This window comes from Clytia hemisphaerica, unplaced genomic scaffold (genome assembly GCF_902728285.1).
Source record: "Clytia hemisphaerica strain Z4C2 unplaced genomic scaffold, Clytia hemisphaerica genome assembly, whole genome shotgun sequence".
Taxonomy (NCBI): domain Eukaryota; kingdom Metazoa; phylum Cnidaria; class Hydrozoa; order Leptothecata; family Clytiidae; genus Clytia; species Clytia hemisphaerica.
The window spans coordinates 634,168-654,151 of NW_027104500.1; the positions used below are offsets into that span (position 1 = coordinate 634,168).

At 35.2% G+C, this 19,984-nt stretch overlaps 3 protein-coding genes across 3 annotated transcripts in view; 2 read left to right on the forward strand and 1 right to left on the reverse strand.

Annotated features, from left to right (window-relative positions):
- The window catches only part of LOC136821784 (VPS35 endosomal protein-sorting factor-like), a 29,504-nt gene extending 18,723 nt beyond the window's left edge, over positions 1-10,781 (forward strand). The window contains exons 25-34 of the mRNA XM_067077997.1: positions 2,479-2,556; positions 3,231-3,345; positions 3,837-3,893; positions 5,138-5,220; positions 5,642-5,779; positions 6,465-6,492; positions 7,101-7,216; positions 7,466-7,509; positions 8,480-8,582; positions 10,228-10,781. Coding sequence (XP_066934098.1) covers positions 2,479-2,556; positions 3,231-3,345; positions 3,837-3,893; positions 5,138-5,220; positions 5,642-5,779; positions 6,465-6,492; positions 7,101-7,216; positions 7,466-7,509; positions 8,480-8,582; positions 10,228-10,326 — 861 coding nt within the window. The 3' untranslated portion in view covers positions 10,327-10,781. The remainder of the gene's footprint in view (positions 1-2,478; positions 2,557-3,230; positions 3,346-3,836; positions 3,894-5,137; positions 5,221-5,641; positions 5,780-6,464; positions 6,493-7,100; positions 7,217-7,465; positions 7,510-8,479; positions 8,583-10,227) is intronic.
- On the reverse strand, positions 208-1,640 carry LOC136821743 (uncharacterized). The gene is made up of 3 exons (XM_067077955.1): positions 1,311-1,640; positions 864-1,086; positions 208-410 (listed from the first exon to the last, which is right to left on the reverse strand). The coding sequence occupies exons 1-3, from the start codon at positions 1,632-1,634 to the stop codon at positions 208-210; spliced, it is 750 nt and encodes a 249-aa protein (XP_066934056.1). The 5' UTR covers positions 1,635-1,640.
- Positions 10,782-14,168: 3,387 nt separating the features above from the next.
- Positions 14,169-18,042, forward strand: LOC136821785 (green fluorescent protein-like). Its single transcript, XM_067077998.1, has 4 exons — positions 14,169-15,418; positions 15,617-15,783; positions 16,932-17,053; positions 17,568-18,042. The coding sequence occupies exons 1-4, from the start codon at positions 15,198-15,200 to the stop codon at positions 17,769-17,771; spliced, it is 714 nt and encodes a 237-aa protein (XP_066934099.1). The 5' UTR covers positions 14,169-15,197; the 3' UTR covers positions 17,772-18,042.
- Positions 18,043-19,984: the final 1,942 nt, after the last annotated feature.

The window sequence follows — 19,984 nt, forward strand, 5'->3', positions numbered from 1 at the left end:
TTCTGTCTTGTCTCCGTTCGATGTGAGAGACGACAGAAGGTCTATGGAAAGTCAGCAATTGAAATATTTGCTTGAGAAAGATTGAAAGAAGTCGTTGCACTGACGTCAAAAGAGGGCGTCGCATTGACTTTAGTCAGTTGATTTTCTGCCGACTTTCGTCAAAAATGAGTGATGACAAGGTAGAAAGTCGACCGTTTAAACTAGAGCTTAAGCATCTTTTTTCATTTGTTCAATCATTTGTGCGATTTCCCTCTCGTGTTTATCGTCCTCGCTTGATAATTTCATGATCATCTCTTCTGTCGATGCTTCCCCGCCATCTTTCTTACTCTCATCCTTGTTGTGCTTGTTTAGACTGTGGTCTTCTTCATCATCATTATGGTCATTGACTAGACTGAATCCCTCATCTTTTTCTGAAATATTGAAAAATTTTAGACTGAAAACGGGAAAAATACAAGATTTGACAGGTTTGAGATCAAGCCTTTGGAGGATTCAATTTGTCTTTATTTTACGTTCGATGTTATATGCACTACGTACAAGTTTTTATATGTTAGGCTTTTCAAAGTAATTACGTTTTATTTATATATTACACTTTTTTTATAAGAACATAAGGCTTCGATGGCCAAAATTTTAAGACTTTGTGGACTGTAAAGCATCAGATTTCTTAGAAAAGCGAACAAAAATACTCACAAAATGATGAATATAAGAACATCTTAAGAAAAATCTTAGGCTCAAAACTCAAAAAGTTTAAGATCATCCGAAGGCTTAGAGAATTTTGGATGTTCTTATAAAAAAACTGTTCTGTTTTAGGGTTCTATATTAACAATAGTCTAGTTACTTAACAATATTAACAATAGTCTAGTCACCTTCTTTCTCATTATCATTCTCCAATTCTTCAGCAAAATTTTCATCCGTCGCGTCTTCACTTTCTTCATCTATGACGATTTGACGTTTTTCATCACCTTCAACAGAATCTTCTTTACTTTTAACATTTTCAGCATGCTCTTCATGAAATTCTGCATCGTCATCTTCTTCAGTTGGAATATGTGGAATTCCATTATTTATTTCTTCCTGTGTTTCACCATGCTCCTAAATCGATAGTGAAATTCATTTGCGTATGTTGTTTATTCCCTCGAAAATCAACATTCGGAATGAAAAAAATAATTGATGCAACAATATTTCTTGGATAACGCATTTCATCGGACTGAAAGTTTCATAAATTTTCGATCGTATTAAAAGTTTTTACTCGACGCTTTTGGTGGACATAATATTTTCGGTGTTTCAACTTAAGAGATAAAAAATGAAGGGCTTACCTTAATCAAATGCATCATCAGTGCTTCTCCCTCTAGGGACGACCGCTTCTCTGGTTTCAAGGCATCCTTTCCTGGTTCCAAAGCGTCCTTTACTGATTTTGAGTCATCCTTTTGGAAGACATTTTCCAGTTCATTCAGCTCTGCTTCAATTTCGGCTTGTTTTTTCATCGTTTCCCGAAACGAGTCTTTCACTTGTGCGTTATCCTTTTCAATTTTGTCAACGATGGGTCCCCATTTGTCGTCATTATCTTTCCAACTATTTCGGATAGTTAAAGATTGTGCACCACCGATAACCAAACAAAAGAATAATGATATATACATCATGCTCGTAGACTTAAAACGGAAAAAGTTCTTTCTTCGATGTCTCGAATTAAAATTTGACTTACTATATCCTTTTCTCGTAATGAAGAATGAAGAACTTTTTCTTTCGCGAATCCCTAAACAAGTTACACTACACGCCTCTAATGAATCACAAGGTTTTGGTCTTTTATTCTAGTTTCAATAAAAACGTGAGATGAACGATATATGCCTAGAAACACCTTCATTTTCTCTGGTTACCCTCAGGTTATCAATATCAAGACAAAACGAGGTCTAGGATTTTCAATTAAACAACCATGCGTTAGCAATATCATTTAGGTTGTGAAAATATATTCCAGCTGCGATTTTTCGCTTTTAACAGAAAGCTAGAGAGTGAAAATTTCATTCCAAATCAAACCTCAAATTTTCACTTATTTGTTCAGAATGTCATTGTTAGAGGTCTGATAGTCTTAAGCTAGGTTAATTCACGTTAGATTCAACTGCAAACATATTCACGTCAGCCTCATAAATATTTAAGAAGTCAATAAGAGAAATAAGGATCCATTTTAAGAACATCTTAAGAACATTTTAAGCCTGAAAGGACAAAATCTACTTAAATTTACTTAACAAAAATAAAAAAAAGTGTTTGATTTGAAATTTTTTTTTTTTTGCACAATTGAGTAAAAAAGTAACTCCCAAAATGTGATGGAATCCAATTTTCGAATGGCCATATCCAGAAATGTCCCAAAAAGGTGGTTTTCAGGAATTCCTGGAGATTATTGTTCTTCCTGATTTTTTGTTTATTTTGAATTCAATGTTTTCCGTCGATCAGCCGGGTAGGTCTATAAAGGTATCACTTGTTTTTTTTTAGAGTGTCAACGAACTGACCATGAAAACAAAGACCGTTGTCAAGGGTAACCATACAAGAAAAACTGCCGCCTTTGTGAGGGTATGTTTCCAATACGAAATATATGTTCTCAAGGAGTTCTTACGAGTCAATTAACTCGTACATACTAAAACCTATCACCTCGAATATTTAAATAAGGTCATAATATTCAGTAAATGCCTAAACTTTTAGCCCTCTCCTTTTTTTCGAACTAATACCGAGTTTATGTATTTGCACTTTTGAGGACGGTAGAGTGACTGAAGCGATTTGGAAAATTCCGCCCCGCAAAATCGAGGACGGTAAAAGTGCTTGATTTACCGTCGTCCTCAGCTGGTCAGGATCTACTCAAATTAGAACCTTACCGTCTCCGTCGCTGAAAAACACACATACATAAACTCGGTAATATCTAGCGATTGCGTCCCACAACAAATACCAAGGATTTAGAGAGTAGAGAATTAACTCTGCAAATATCATATTCATTTACACACTAAAAGGCTAGGTTCTTACAGCTTTCTCGTGAAAGTATGTCCAGTTTTATGGTCGGTACGTCCGTCATTAAATTTTTGAACGTTCGAAATTAAATTTATTCGAATCCTGATGTTAACAACCAGATTAGATTACAAGATGGCGGACTAGTCAGCTCTTTAACTTAACTTAACTCCCCTTTTATATGAGAAGTCCGACTCAGTCAAGTAGTTAGTTAATTAAACTAATCCTATTCACTTAATGCACTTTAGGCATGCATGGCGTACAACTTCATCACTATTCCGTCACTGACAGATATTTTCGCACGGTTGAAACTGTATCTGCTGTCCGGAAAAATTGCACTGGCTAACCACGCTATCGGACAAGGTTTGGACATATTTTTTAACAATCAAGTATCAATCCAGAAGTTTAAGTCTTTGTGATATTCACATGTTTAAATTCATTCGTGAATACACATACTTTCCTGGGTGGTTCAACCCCCCTAAAGGTCAAGCCCCCCCCCCCTATATATAAATTTCTCGAGCCCCCCCTCCTATATAAAAATCTCTCAGACCCCTCCTTAATAACCGAGGTCGTGAACCCTAACCCCCTGCCTATATAACCGAACCCCCCACTAAAGGCCAAACCCACCCTATTAATTGAGGCTATTTCGAACCTCTCCCCTTGCAGAGTTGTCTGAGAATTTGAAGACCCCCTCCTAAATTTAGGGGGGAGGAAACTATGAATACAGTTATAATACACACATATCTATATTTCAAAACCAAAAATATATTCTACCTATAATTAGGTTTTTCCCTCCATACGCATCTCTCCTTGCATAAGAAATATGCTTAATACATCTTTTTATTGTTTCACAGCGGACTCATTCTTCCGGGCGGCAATCAGCCTGCTTCCTGATGTTCCAAAAACCATTGGTAAGTGTTCTACGAAATCTCGAATTGACATCTTTTAACCTGTGTGATCAAACCAGTGTTAAAAGTTCTTCCGTTTAAAACGGATTTCCGTCTCAGTGAAGTGTATGCATGGTATCAGCCCCCCCCCCAGAAATCTGAAGGGCGCCTAGGCCAGGTTAGTAGAGGGGGCTAATGCCTTGCAATTCTTTGGGGTTACCTATTCATTAAGGGTACCTAGCTGTCTTGATGGAGGCTCTGGGGGCTGGTTATATTTTCCAAATCTAATATTTCAAAATATTTCAAATTATTGAATTTTTTTACCCCAGCACCTAGTTTCCCATCCAATTTTTCTTTCGTTTCCCATCACGCCATCTTTTGCTATATTTTTCTAATGTGATTGTTTTGATTTACAGCCGCCATCTTTATAGCATAACAACAAAGCTTATTAGCAGGCGTTCATGCGTGAGCATGATTTTAGGAATGACAAAAGAACAAAAAGTGTCAATTCAAAGAAATTATCTGCTGAATAGGGGTACCTAACTCAAAGCAATTTTTCAAGGGGACCTAAATTGCTGGGGGCACCATGCTCAATGGGGGCACCTGAAAAGTGGGCTGAAACCATGGTATGAAGAGGTTTTCCGTCTTGCAAAATTCTGCGTAATTCACCAATCATATGTGCTTATTTGCTGTGTAAGATCTATTTTCCGTCTATGAGACAAAAAATCTTGCGTTGACCAATGTCAATCAAAATGATGTCTTGTATAAGCTGACTTCGCTAAATATCCAGATATAGATACTCAAAGGTCACTCCTGTTTATCTTTTCAACAAACACAAAACCGCTATCTTATTCGACTTCTATAAAAAGTTATAGCCTTTTTTGTCTCCGCTGCAAATTATATTGAGACAGACTTTACTATCAAAGAATCGTATTCAAAAAGCAACTTTCTTCGAAATTCACCCAATTTCGATATTTTCGGGAAAATTCATATTTTCGAAACTTTTTTAATCAGGGAACTTTGCACATAATTTGTGGTACAATGGAAAATTTAAGCATTCACACAAAAGATCAACGCGTTCACGCAAGAAAAAAATGAATTTTCACGTTCACGTAAATTTTTCTTCAAGCATTCACGCAGACTTCTGGGGGCTAATACATACAATATACCTTTAACCCTCTCATATTGGCGCAGCCATTGGTAATTTCCATCAGGAAAATAATTAAAATTTTCCTCTTAACCATATTTCAATTCTATATCAACCACAGAATTGGACAACAAAAACAAATCGTCAGAACCGTATTTTGTGGAGTATATCAATCACTTAATATCATCCTTGCTTGTGGTTCCTGTAAGTATAGAAAGAAATCATTCAATCAAGTCTCAAGAGATATAGGGTTGTGTTTACAGCGTTGAAAGTTCTTCTGTGTTAGACGAATTTCCGTCTCAGTGAAGTAAGGCTTTTTCGTCTCAAGACCCTAGTGTATAATTAACCAAAATTTCAAGAATATGTGCTAATTTTCTGTGTTTAGTTTGAATATATATTTTTTGATTGATTCTTTTAGTTTTCTTATAAGAGATGATTGAAAAAGCAAGTCATTAGATTGAAAATCTTGACACCAATACTGAACGTCAATTCTCAATCTTATTTACAAATCGTCTATTTGATTGATAGATTTGAAGCTAAATTAAGCTCTCCTTCCCCGAAAATTTTTTAACTTTTCTTTAACCTGTCTTTTTCGTTATTCAACTTTTATTGGTGTCTTTTCCAGGATCATCCTGAACATGGAGTGATGTATTTAGTACGTGGCTTGTTAAATGCACTGCAAGAATATCCTTGGGAAGAAAGCTCAGATGCCAAATGCAAAATTTATATGAACGCTATCTGTCTGCTTTCTGCTAGTTGTCAGGTATCATTTTCTCTCATTCTCATAATTGGTTTCAGTAAGGCTCCTAATCAGCCTCCTACTATGTCTTTTAAAAAGAGTTAAACGTAATTTTTTCGAGGAGTTCAGGAGTGATGGCCAAGTGGTCTAGGGCGTCAGCGTCTCAAACCAGGGTTTGGTGGTTCGAATCCCCGCTCCTTCCAATGTTCTGTTCAGTTCATAGATAGCCGAGCCACCTGGCCGTGGACCCCGTGAAAACAATCGAAAGATAGGGGCAAAATTCAAAATCGAAAGACTGTCTTAAAGTCCTAGATTACTGGACTATCCACGTAAAATATCGACTCTATCCACGAATATCTTTTATTACATCCACTGCACAGCCCAATTTTTCAGCAAAGCTTCAGTGGCATTCAGGCCAACAATACAATTTCCACAACTTATTGTGTTTACCATTCGTATAACCAGTATCCAAAGTTGCGTCTCAGTGAGCTACAAAAAGAGGCTTTTCCGCCCCCGAAATCAACAAAATTTTACCAAATCCTGTCTAATTTGTTGTTTAAAGTCCATTTCAGTTAGAGGCAGATACCTTGACCACTGTATAATTCTGTAACATTCGAAGACTTTTTTTGTTAGACTGTAATCCATAGGTTTGATCGAGGTCTCTTTCAGTGGCAGTGCTTTACAACGCTTATTTTCTTTCTCTTTTTAGGAAACATACCTGTATAGTATCAAAAAAGGTAATTTAATCATTGATTTACTGTCTCGTGATCGATCAGATGCAAGAGAAAGGTCTCTGCAAGTTTTTCGAATAATCTGTTTGGCAAAAAATTGTCTTGTCTGAAAAATTCCTGATTGCGAGAAGATGTTGGCTTCAATAGGATGCAAGAATTAGACCTCTTTCATTTAACGGTTTTATTTTTACATAAGTTTTCCCGTTTCATATCAAACACATCTTTCATACCAGAGCAGTGTCTCTCTATTGTTATATTGTGCTGATATAAGCAAAAAATGTTTTTCCTTTTCTCTTTCTCACTAATCTTGCTACACATCCGTGTCAATTCAATATCAAAAAGCTTGTGAATTAAAATTGATGAGTCAGCAATCGCTATCACTCTTATTTAAAAACAAAACCTTTAAAACCCATTTGTTTCTAACGGTGTTAAAGGTCTTTTCATCTCAGGTGGATTCTCGTCTGAGGGAATTTTCCGACTCAAAATCATGCAGTTTACCAAAATTTTAAAAACAAGTTTGCAAATTTGCTGAGTAAAATCCATCTACGAAAAACCTTACTTTGATTTTTATGTGTGCTCTACCCAATGTAATCAGTTTCATTTTCTTTGTCTAGTCGATTCCAATGACAAATTATATGGTCATGGTCAAAAGTTTATTGTCGAAGTCATCAAAATTATTGATACGCTTGTCAAACAAGTGCTGGAGCAATACAAAACATTACGTGAAAAGGTATTGAAATTGAAGCCTAAAATTATTTGAAACTTTGTACTGTTTTCTGATTTTTCTAGTACGATGAACAATTTCATTATCGGAAACCTTTGATCAGAAACAGAAAGTCAGCAACAGTTCAACTATAAACCGATACTGTAAAGTTTAAAGGAGGTGACTCTAACCCGTTACTCATGAAATTACTCTCGTAGTATCATTTATGTCTATTCAAACACATCAAAGAAATAACTTTTTTCTCTATTTCTTTAGAGCCCTCGAAATTTATCCAGTTCAGCATTGAATCTGTTTGACCGGTATGTCTATTTATTAGAGCACCTTTTTTATTTCTAACCGATGTACCTTAAGTGGATGAATTTTTGTGTGTACTAATTTTCGTGAGACGAGAATTTAAAGATTTCGCGAAAACCGCGAAAATTAATCCATGCGAAAATTTATCCACTTAACCCTATTATCCCCAGGGGGGTAGAATCTACCACGCTGGAGCTCTTTTATTTATATCTCGAGGAAAATTTTTTTAAACGACTTGAAACTTTCAGACTTTTAATAAAATCTTATTAAGAGTACTTGTGCAAAATTTTAGGGTCATAGGTTGTCCAGATCAGGTTTTATGACTTTATTATGAAACATGACATAAAACCCAGCTAAAATCGCTTAAAACTCAAAATTTTAAAGTGCTGATAACTTCTAAAATATTTGTTCAATCATTTTCAAATTTTGACAAGTGATAGGCATTGATAATACAAATTTAAAAAATCAAAAAAAATAATTTGAAAATGATGATGTCATCATTTATGGCGTCATCAAATTTTGAAAATTTTACTCATCTTCAGCATAGATTTTAAGAGTGAATCTTCATGCAAATTGCAAAACCAGCAATTATGTTAAAGAACAGCCTTTTACCTTTCAGAATCTTTAAACAGAATCTATATATCTTTTTTGGTTCGACTGTATTAAACACTTTTGTAAACCATATATTTTGGCTTTTTTTCGACAGGTGGAAATTTTGTGATGACGTCATCGGTTTTTGAATGACGTCATCAAATTTTTTTTTTCCTGGAAAATTGTATCATGATGGAGAACATTTGTACCAAATTTCATGGTCATAGCTCTTCTAGAACGAAAATAATCGAGGGTGGTAGATTCTACCCCCCCCCCTGGGGATGCAAAAGTCAAAAAAGCTTGGGGCTAATAGGGTTAAGGTACGCAAAGGAAAACTCTGGCTAGTATAGTCACCTTAATTGGTTTTTCTGCTCTCAATTTTAGGATATGTGTTCATGGAGATATTTCAAATGAATATATGATCAAGCTTGCGGTGAAACTATGGACGTTAGCTAAAGGCACTGGACAATCTGATCGCGCTCTCATGGTAAGTAAGTTTTTTTTAATAATGACCGAACTGATGCTTCAAAATTGAAGAGTGAATTCTACCTATTAACAGTGCTCAAATTTCTTCCGTATCAGTGAAGTATACCGGTTGCACCAAAAACTAGAGCAAACTTTTCTCTTGACACTTTACACTTAAAAATACCAAAAAATGCAACTTTATTTTATTTATTCTTATTAAGTTCTCTTTTATCACTAAAAACATTCGGTATATAATATACTAATTTAGGCTATAAACAAAATTTACAGTTTCGTTTTTGTTTTTAAAATGAAAATAAAAATACAATAAAAATATTATAGGCCATATACAGATATATAGGGCACTCAACACTCAACTGTGTTCATCAACACTCGTTACGGAATTTAAAGATATGGTAAAACAGGCTATATCCATAGTGGGATTAAACAATTTTGGAAAAGCTAAAAAAAAGTTTTGGAAATCTCCAAGAGAGGTTTTGATGTTATGTTTGTGCTATATAAGAAAACTTTTGAAAAAATAGATCACCATTCCTCGAATTTGGGTCTGCATTGAGTTTGCTCGTGTTGTAACTGTTCATGACGTGCAAATAGGATGGAGAAACTGTTGGCAAAATATGAATGAGAAAAAAAAGAATCAAAAAGATAATAAAATTGTGCTTTTTGTCATTTTGTCTTATTTATAGTATGATTGCTGTTTTTAATGTTTTTTTTTAATTTCGACATGCAAAAAAAATCAGTCTTTTTGAAATAATTTTCGAACTACTTTTTCAAACCTAATGTATGATAGCTCAAAATGCAAGTTAGAGCATCCTCTGTACGATAAAAAAAGAATGAACAAAAAATTGAAATCCTGAAGCTCACAATATCTCGACAAACCTGTATCCTTTTTTTTTGGTGCACCCGGTATGATGTAACCTGAGATCAGATTGTGGTTGTTTTCTGCCCACCACGCTGAAGCTCTAAAGGTGAAAACATACAATCTGACGAATATGTAATCTCGAAATTGTAAGGACCGCGTTCGTCTAAAAGGACTGGGGATGACAATAAAGTCGCGTGATTGTGTTTATGAATAGGGCGCCGTATCAGTTTTTGACTTTCTGGCGCACAACAAGATTCCTGTTGTAAAATTTTCCGCGGGAGGACTATTTTCCCCAGATGTATAATTTTCAAGTGCCTTCAGAGGTTTACCGTGCACGTAAGAAAATTATGAACAACTAGTATGATGAGGCTTTTTCGCCTCAAAATTCTGCATAATTCACCAAACTTTTCAAGAATATGACTAATTTGCTTTGTAAAATCCATTTCCCATCTCAGTTTTGTTTTCCGGTCTTCTTGATGGGATCACAAAGCGTTCATATTTTTTTCCGGATTTTTCCGGCTGGATGCTCTCCTTTCTCGAATTTGTGATCAGTTGGGAAAAAGGGAAATTATAACGGACTTGCAAATTAGCCTTCTTAGAGGGACTGGAAACTTTTAAAACTCTTGACTCATTTGCGATACGGTTCAATTATTAATTACAATGAATGGAGTCACGAGGAACTGAAATTTGTTCGAGCTCAGGAAATTAAGGAGACATTCGAGTAATAAAGATTCGAGTTAAAGAGGCCACTGTATTACTTAATCATTTTTAATTATTTATCAATTATTAGAAACGTACAAAACAATGGGTGGCCACCAAAGCACGTACATCACCAACCAACCGTGAAGCCTGGCAAAAACTCTCTCAACACGAATCATTCACCATATGATCAACTTCTAGTGAGGCGGTCATTTTTTCTTTGTCAGATGTTTTATCATTTTTTATACTAGGTTCTTTAAGTCAAACACATTGAGTTTAAAGGAAAATGGAGAGGAATCTTCAATCTCAAGCAAGAAAAAGTGAAGCTATGAGATTTGCGTCGCTTTTGGAATGACGATTTCTTTGTTTACATGTGACATACTTTTCGAAATCTGGCTATGGATTTTACGACGTTTGTTCGGTTGAAAGCCACACAGGTCACGTGTTTTGGATTGAAAGTAACGACTTCATTTCCCATCCTAGAGTTTCATCTCGTGCCCCCTTTAAACTCATTGGTCACACCTTCTTACAAATAACGTGCTTCCTGATGGATGTAGAAGATTGTTGAGGTCTTAGAAATAGTTGTAAAACGCCAAAAGTGTGTATACACTTTCTTTTTTATAAAAACATTCAAAAAATTTTGAAGCCTTCAGATGTTCTTACCGTTTTGAGTTTTAAGCCTAAAAATGTTCTTAACATGTTCTTATTTTGACCATTTTATGAATAAAATATTTTTGACCATTTTTCTAAGAAATTGGGTGTTTTTGAGCCCCAGTGTTGCAACTTTTCCGTCTGTAGACGGATATCCGTCCAGTTGAGATACAAATATATCATTTCCGTCTTGCCAGTAAGAGGGTTTTTGGTTCAAATGACCAACTAATCCTAAGGTTTCCGTCCATATTCACAAAACCTAGTTGCAACACTGTGAGCCCATAAAGCCTTAAAATGTTCTTAACTTGTTCTTAACATTTTGGCCAGCGAAGCCTTATGTTCTTATAATGTTTGTTCTTATAAAAGGTGTATGATACACATTTTTCATTTTTTCACTCCCCTCCCCCTTCTTGATAAGTGAGAAGTGACCAATTTTTGCCCAAATCAGGTTTGTAGAAGGGGAAGAGGAGATGGGTATAATGGAAATTGGTATTGATATATTCTAAGGCGAGACCAATTTGATTAATTGTTTTACGGGGGCTCGACCGACCCTGAAATTCCAAAAATCGAATCGTTTTTCCAAGGTTTTGAAAATTTTATTTTTCATTTTTTCATTTTATCCATGAATTCGAGCTTTTGTGTCTTTTTATTCTTTATTTGGCATTTTCAAGTCAAGATGTAATAATTTTTGCTACCTTTTAAGGAGATTTTATAGGTGAAAAGCTACTTATGTTTTAATTTTTTCGCCGACCGACCAACCCTCTTTTTTGGGTAGCATGGCCCATAAAACAACTAATTAAATTGGCCTCGCCTCATGAAAGTTATCAATACCTTTTCTACCTTAGAAAAAAACTCCTTCTTAGCATAGAGGTATAAAGAAAGACAGGAGATGAAAATGTCGGTAATTGGTCGTTAAAGTCTTTTGATTTCTTTTATGTAATAAATCAAAAGAAATTCTAGGCTCGCCCGATGAAATGCGACTTTTTAGTAGAACTCAAGTTTGCTCTGAACATTCTTATTATCAGTATCGAAGATTTCTAGCCTTCTAATATACGAGAATAAAATGAAATTTAGCTCCACGAAATAAGTTTGCGTTCAATTTTGTCATCCATTAAATTTTGTTTTGAAAAGATATTTTCTCCAGCCAGAAAATAAAAAGTTCTTTATAAGCACACACAATTTCAGACCCAAATTGTAGACAAAAAGTCGCTGGAGAATTTTGGAGGAAAGTATTAAGCAATAGATAGAGTTCACCTTGAAGAAAATGTTGATTGAAAAATCTTGTCATTTGATGAAGGATTGCAAAGTTTACAGGCCCTTTTTTAGTCCAAATATTTTCTTACGCCGATGTCAGAAACAATGAATCTCGTCTCATCTTATTTCTGACACTTGAGTTAGCCAATAAGATTTCACCTATCAACAAAAGAGCTCATTAAAAATGCACGATATATGAGATTATGAGCATGCATACCTCGTAATTTTTTTAATCTTAGGGCGAGCATGGTTACAATAGCATACTTGTCCTGTTTCTTTATACCTCCATGTTCTTAGTTTAGCTTGGGCTGCACCTTAGGTAAAGTATCTACAGGAAACATCATTGAAAGTCTTCAACTAGCATATCTCTTATAGATAAGTACGAAAGTGCAATGGGCTCTTCCAGAAAATTTTTGTACATGGGGGTGGAGGATATATTAGATATTTTGTCCGGGGGGTAGTGAAAATTCTGAAAAAATCTGCCTTCTTTCAGGGGCAAACTTGTTCTGATTAGGGGTGATTTTGAATGTCCGGGGGTCAACTGATGTCTGTCCGGGGGTGAAACCCGTTGTCCGGGAGGTCAAAATTAACAATTTCCGGGGGTAAATTTCCAAAAAATGTTATATCCTCGACCCCCCCCCTCCCATATTCAAATTTTTTCTGGAAGACCCCAATCCAATATTCTTAACCCTATCACTTTCTGATTACAGAAATTTTCCAAAATTTTGATAATGTTTTGTTTCATTTTTTATTCTTTGAATTTTTTTTGTAAATATCAACCGATAAATATATTAATTTGGAAATTAGAAGAAAAATAATCATTTATTTCTATACAAATATTCTCCAAAGTTTTATTTTGATTGCATTTTGTCTCTTATTGTCTGGCAAGGCTAGTATCATCTACAATGAAGATAAAAATATTTTGATAATTTTGGATATGATATGATTTTTTTTCAGAATTTAAAGAAGAAATAACGATTTCAATACATCCAATTTATTTCATTGGATATTTCGATTTAGGAGGGGTTTGATGGCTTTTAGGATATATTCTCTGCCAGTTTTTTAGAGATTACAGGAATGAGAGTGATGATTGTCGAAGTTTGAAAAACACTGATAAATCACAATATTGGGTGTGGGTATGATATTGGTGTGGGTATGATAATTGTAAAAAGATTTTGGGCCAATTTTCAGGAGGGAGGGCTGTGAAACAGGGGTCCATGACAAGGGAAAATTAAAATTGTGTTATGTAACTTCTAAGAATACGATGACATCATAGGTGCATAACTTTAGGAAGATTTGCTAATACTTTCTCAAGACATCCAGAAACGTTGTTCGAAATTAAAACTCTAGGAAGAGAGCTTATATATTATATTTACCAAGAACATAGGCATAATCTCTCTTCCTCTGATCATTTTGGTTTTTGACGTGCCTACGCTTTAATCTATGATCAACCTTTTACTGTTCAATGGGGTATCGTGGGTGATCAGCTTTGCATTTGACCTTTGATTCACGAACTCTTAGATTAAGTTATGACAATGTTTTTTATAAAGATCCAGGCATTATTACGATACTGTTTTATAAGCATATTCTAATCTAGTGTTAAAAAGCTTCAAAAGCCACCTTTTAAAAGTATTATTGCACTGCCTTCTCACAGACCCGAATTTCCTGACTTGTAAAAAAGTAGAAAGACATTGACCTTGACTTTGTACATGGGAGGGGGTGAAGGATATATTGGATATTCTGTCTGGGGGGAGTGAAAAACCCGGGGGGGTACTAGGGTTGCGAGCTGACGGGGGGGGTGCCGCCCGACTTTCGAACTTTGACCCTTACCGGGACTAAAAAAGATAAAACCAAGGAAAATTTTGTGAATTTTACGACCCTTAGCGGGACTAATTTGACCAATTTTGACCAAATTTCGATCTTTCAGGGGGTAAAAAGTTGAAATTTTCCTATTTTTCCGACCCTTAGTGGGACTGAAATTTAATTTTCTGATTTTTTCGACCCTTAGCGGGACTTTGGAAGTCCAAAAAAGGTACCCTTAAGGGCGGCACATACCGTACCCTCCATTTGCCTAAGTACCCCCCCCCCGGGGTGAAAAATCAGCAAAATTTGCTTTGTTTTACTTCAGGGGCACACTTGCTCTGATTAGGGGTGATTTTGAATGTCCAGGGGGTTAATTTCCAAAAATTGTTATATCCTACACCCCCCATATTCAATTTTTTTCTGAAAGAGGCCATTATAACGGATCATACGTTTAACATTTACACCACGTTTGAGAAACATTTTAGACGTTCGATCAACAAAATAATCTCCACAACAAAGCTTGGATTGCAAATGAATTCAAGTTAAAGTTTCAAAATGCGTTGTTTTTAAAGTGTCAGGCTGTCAATAATGGTTCATCCTCGATACAATGTTTCTTATAAAAACATCACACTTCGATATACTAGCCTGAGGTCATAAATACCTAATTGCCCATTGCAAGGGCCAATAGGCCTACTCAAAGGTTCAAGTGGGGTATATCTATTGAACAGTCATTCATTGAGACTAGAATATCTTAAACTGAGAAACAAAAATAACTGATTACGAAAGGGACTATGGATAAGTGGTATAAAAGATGGAAAAACTTCAGTTTAAAATCATCTTCATCTCTCGAAGCTCATCTACAACAAACAACAAAGAAGTTTGATTTGAAAAAGTTAAATTGGTATTAAAATTTGTTTTCTGATTATACAGTAGAGTTTTTTATAGGGGTCTGTACATGATACGGTGTGACGGGATTGGCTCTTTTTCAGTACGGTATTACGGGATTTGACGAAAAAATAACGGGGAAACGGTATTTTGAAATCAGATGGTTACGGTGATTAGCCTTATATTTCTTGTCAGTATTCCGGGATTTTAACCTCTACAAATCCGTATGACGGTTTTATTATTTTTTGCAATTCTCGGGATTTCGGGATTCATCAAAAGATTTGACGGGAAAACGGTATTTCAAACCTTTTTGCGGGGTAATGAGTATTTCTCAGCTAAAAATCGAAAATCGACCCTTCAAAGAGAAAAAAATTAACACTTTTGAGACTTTTTGAGAGAATTTTTGGTGATTTTTTTTCACCTTTTTGTCTTTTTACCAGATATTTCTTAGTCCAACCAATAATCAAAATGGCTGACGATGCATTGACGGAAGGAGCTAAACTTTACCAAAAAGAATTAAGATATATCACCGAGTTAGAAGGAGATGTGGAAGGAATGAAGTTCACAATCAAAGGTGAAGGTACTGGTGATGCCACCACTGGAACTGTCAAATCTAAATATATCTGCACCACTGGTGATCTTCCCGTACCTTGGGCTACCATCTTGAGTAGCATATCTTATGGTGTCTTGTAAGTAATTTTGATTTGTTTTTTTCCAATTCTTTTAAATCAATATCATATGATTTAAACTTTATATATTAAGTGTGACTGTCTCAAATTGCTCCTATCCAAAAGGACTTCGCTGAAAACTTATAGTCTACTACAATAATAGCTATAAAAGGAAAGCTTTATTTTTAGCTCCTATCAAATTTACACTCTTTTACTTAGATGTTTCGCCAAATATCCACGTCACATTGCCGACTTTTTCAAGAGTACGCAACCTGACGGTTATTCACAAGAGAGAACTATCAAGTTTGATAACGATGGCCAATATGATGTCAAAGCGAAAGTCACTTATGAAGAAGGGACGGTCTACAACAGAGTGAATCTGAAAGGTATTGTCTATAAGTTGAGTACAAGTTAAGGATTTGATAACGGGTGGGGCTCAGAGTTAACGACCGATAGGGGAAAGCTGCTGTATTTCGAAAATTACAACTATGACAATAACATTTGGCACAAATGGGATTTCCCTGTAAAATTCAAAAAAAATGCAAATACCGCGGGTGCGCCACAAAAAAAATGCAAATACCGCGGGTGCGCCACAAAAAAAATGCAAATACCGCGGGTGCGCCACAAAAAAAATTCCCTCTTTAAGATTAATTTTCTCCAAATCTGAAAATTTCAAAAGAACCATTCCAAGTTCATTGGAAAGAAGAACGATAAACTTAAATTTTGATGGGTCATTTATTAAATTCGATTTATTAGATCAAAAGTTCGAAAACGTTGAAATTCGACCTATCAAATTTTTAATTCAAAATTTGCTATCGCAATAGCCTTTACATGATTAAAAGCATTTTTCAGTAATTAAACAAATAAATTTTGAAACTGAAGGGTTGAAAGGGTTTAAAATCCTTAAATCACTTTAATTTACTTTTACCGAAATTTTCCAAAGACTTTTGGTTTTAGATTGGATAAAGTCTGTGTAAGGCTGAATGTACCTCGAAACCCATATTTGATGTATTTTTATGAATTTTACCAGATTTGTTGGCCTTTTTTGACGAATTTCCTGCCTTTTATTGAAATTTAACCTTACTTTATATAACAAAAGGTCATTCAGACAGCTAATTAGCTTTTTAGAAAATTAATTTTAAAGAGAGAAACTTTTTTGTGGCGCAACCGGTAGTTCTTAAGTGCTTTAACTCAGGTTTGGAAAGTAAATTTTTAACTCTGAGTTTCAACATGAGGCTTGTAACTTAAAATGAGACTTAAGACTTCGGAGGATCCAAAAGCTTATGAATAGTCCGACTAGACTGATAAAGACTGGAAGCCATTATACCACTCCCAAATCTTTGGTCAAGTTGATTTGGTTAGGTGCTTGAAATTCATATTATATTTAGGCCAGATTGAATTGTTTTCAGATCCAAGAAAATCCAAAAGTTCCGACTAGTGGAGTAGTCTGAATGACATTGAATGTAGATCATCAACATTGATAATTGGGTCTTATCCTTGATAATTGAATTTGCTCCCGAATTTACTTTTTTAGGTACTGGCTTCAAATCAAACGGCAACATCTTGGGCATGCGCATTCTTTACCATTGTCCTCCCCATTGCGTCTATGTTCTTCCTGACCGTAAAAATGGTGGAATGAGATTAGAATTTAACAAGGTGAGAACAAATACATTAAAAAGATTGCTACAAGCATGGTTAATCTAATTATTGGTACCTACATAGTTTTGCCTGGAATGAATTTGTTTCTTTTATCAATTTTCACTTTTTGGCTAATTCGATTTTCAAGGGGGATTGGATTTTCATCGAATAAAGGAGCTTATCGAATAAGGGAGCGTCGTTTATGAGAGTTTCTTGTTGACGGGGACTTTAAATTTCGTCGAATAAGGGAGCCTATCGAATAGTAGAACGTCGAATTAGAGAGCGTCAACTGTAGATATGTAAATATTCAAAAATTGCTTTCTGTTTAACGTCCAAAAGAAATTTCTTTTGCTATCCCTTTTGAATTGTTTAGGCTGAGTTGTCAAAACCCACGCTTGCGTCAGTATAGGTTTAAGCGTATACGTCACAAAAAATGGAACCTACTATATTCACCCCTTCCCTTATTTCGGATAATTTTCCCTTTTGTTCTCTCAGACGACTGATATTAAATTGATTGTTCTTTTATGCTCAGGCTTTTGATGTTATGGGTGGAGGTCATCAATTGGCTCGCCACGCCCAATTCAACAAACCATTAGGAGCCTGGGAAGAAGATTACCCTGGGTACCATCACATGTCATTCTGGACATCTTTCGGTAAAGATCCAGATGATGATGACACTGACCATTTAACCATCGTTGAAATCATCAAAGCTATCGACTTGGAAACTTACCGTTAAATTTTGAATCAAATTGCTACATAACAACACTTAAAGAAAACCATAATGGTATCCACAAGAATCCAAGGACACTACATAAACACTTTACTCACACTTTCATTGTATAAAATTTTCAGGTTTAGTTAGGTTTTTTCTCATAATATTTTGAGGCAATAACTGGCATCAATACCATATTCTTGAAGCCGTCTTTGTTTTGAAGTTAGCAACACTGTACTAGTATTTATATATTCAAGAAATTTTCCATTCAAGAAATATCTCACTTTAAATCTTATAAATCAAATTGCTCTGGACTCACCGCTAGCAATTAGAGCCAGGGGTGCTTTGCTTACCGACAGGGTTGTTCCGGTTGAGTTCGATACATGTTTTTTATATAAATGTTACAGATTTTTGAAGATATCGGGTGTTCTGCTTTGTTTCTTATCTAGTTTTAAGCCTAAAAATGTTCATATTTTATTTTTACCATTTTGTGAGTAATTTTCAAAGTCTTTTTCTAAGCATTTTGGTATTTTTGGGCAATTTCTTAAGAAGTCAGGTTTTAATTGTCTGCAAAGCTTTATAAAGCATCTTACTTGTTCTTAATATTTTTTCCATCAAAGTTTTGTGTTTTTATATAGTTTTCCTTGTATATGGGGAACTCATTCTTTTAAGTTTTCGAAGAAAATTACCAAAAAGCTCGACAAATCTGATTTTTTTTGTCATTGGTTACTTTATAGGTAATCAATATTATGTCTCTGTGTCAAAAATAATCAAAAATAGTCCTTTGAAAATTCAACTCCACTTCTCAAATTTCAAGCGTTATTTTTCCTGTTTGAACTTGATCTGTGTAAATGTCTTCCGGAGGGCATGTGTTAACATTCCTGTGTGGTTATATGACACTCCGGTAAGAATCTGGCACGCGCTGAAATTCATAAATAACAAAGAATTTGCTATGTTTTATTTTCATAGAATTTCATGCTGTTGACATCAATAAATATCATAAAAGGCCTACTAGGTAGTGTAGTAGTATATCCCTGAAATAGTTTTTGCTATACAGTGGCTCCTCGTTTATTCGAATCTTTCTATAAATCGAACTTATTGTTAGTCCCCCGTTAAGGAGAAACCCTCTTAAAATACTTTCTATAATTCTAAACTCGCTGTAATTTGAAAGAAAATAAGATTTCCCGGTCGAGCTCGAACTAGCGAGTGTTAATTGTTAATTGTAATAGAAAACATCAGACACCCCTGTCTCACTGACCTGGTGGGAAATTTTTAGCCGGTGGGGATGAAATTGAGGGAGAATTTTTCAGTGGGGGTAGAAAATCCCTTCTATTTTATGACTGGGGATTTTGATTTCTATTTTTTTTCAATACGAAAATTCCATTGGGGACGGCAAATTTACATTAAAACTCCACAGTGGGGGATATTGATACTTCAATTTTTCCAATGGGGATGAAATTTGAAGGGTTTAACTCCACCGGAGACGAATTTTGGGCTTATATTTCCAGTGGGGCGGGGGTTGTTAATATTGCTACGCGGAAACTCCATGAAATGTGGAAACCTAAGAAAAAAGATCAATTGTGTTTACACAACACTTTCTTCCTTAATGAAAAGTAAATAAGGCCAAATAACACTCATGATTGATCACGAAACATAAAGGCCTATCTGCACTAGTCAATTATAGATTGTTTTTTTCCTTTGTCGTTCACCCCTGTCTCAGTAGTAAAATTTCGGTACATCACGAAAGACTTCTTTGAACGTTTTAGGGAGTAGAAATCTCGTGGCAATCATTGAAAAGTGGAGTGAAAATCGAATTATCAATATTTTAGTTTTCAGTAAATTTCTTAGGCCCCTTCTGAGAGATTTTTCAAGTTACTGGTCTCCTGTTTTTCCGTTGGAAAAATATGTGGATGGAAGTTTTTAACATCCCACATCTCCCACATCACAGGTCTGAATTTCTAAGCCACTCTCCTTTCCTCCTTCTATTCTGTAACGCGGAAACCATATTTCTAGACATTTCTAGACTATTCTGTTATGCAGAAACCTTTTTTCTGAACATAATCTAAACATATTCTGTTATTCAAAAACGATTTTTTGAACATTTTCTAGCCTATTCAGATCATGTCTAGACTATTTTTCTTACATCGAAACCATCTCTTTTGGCTTTTTCTATGCTATCCTGTAGAAACCGTTATTGTGCGTTATTCCAGGTACATCTATGATGCGTAAGCCATTAT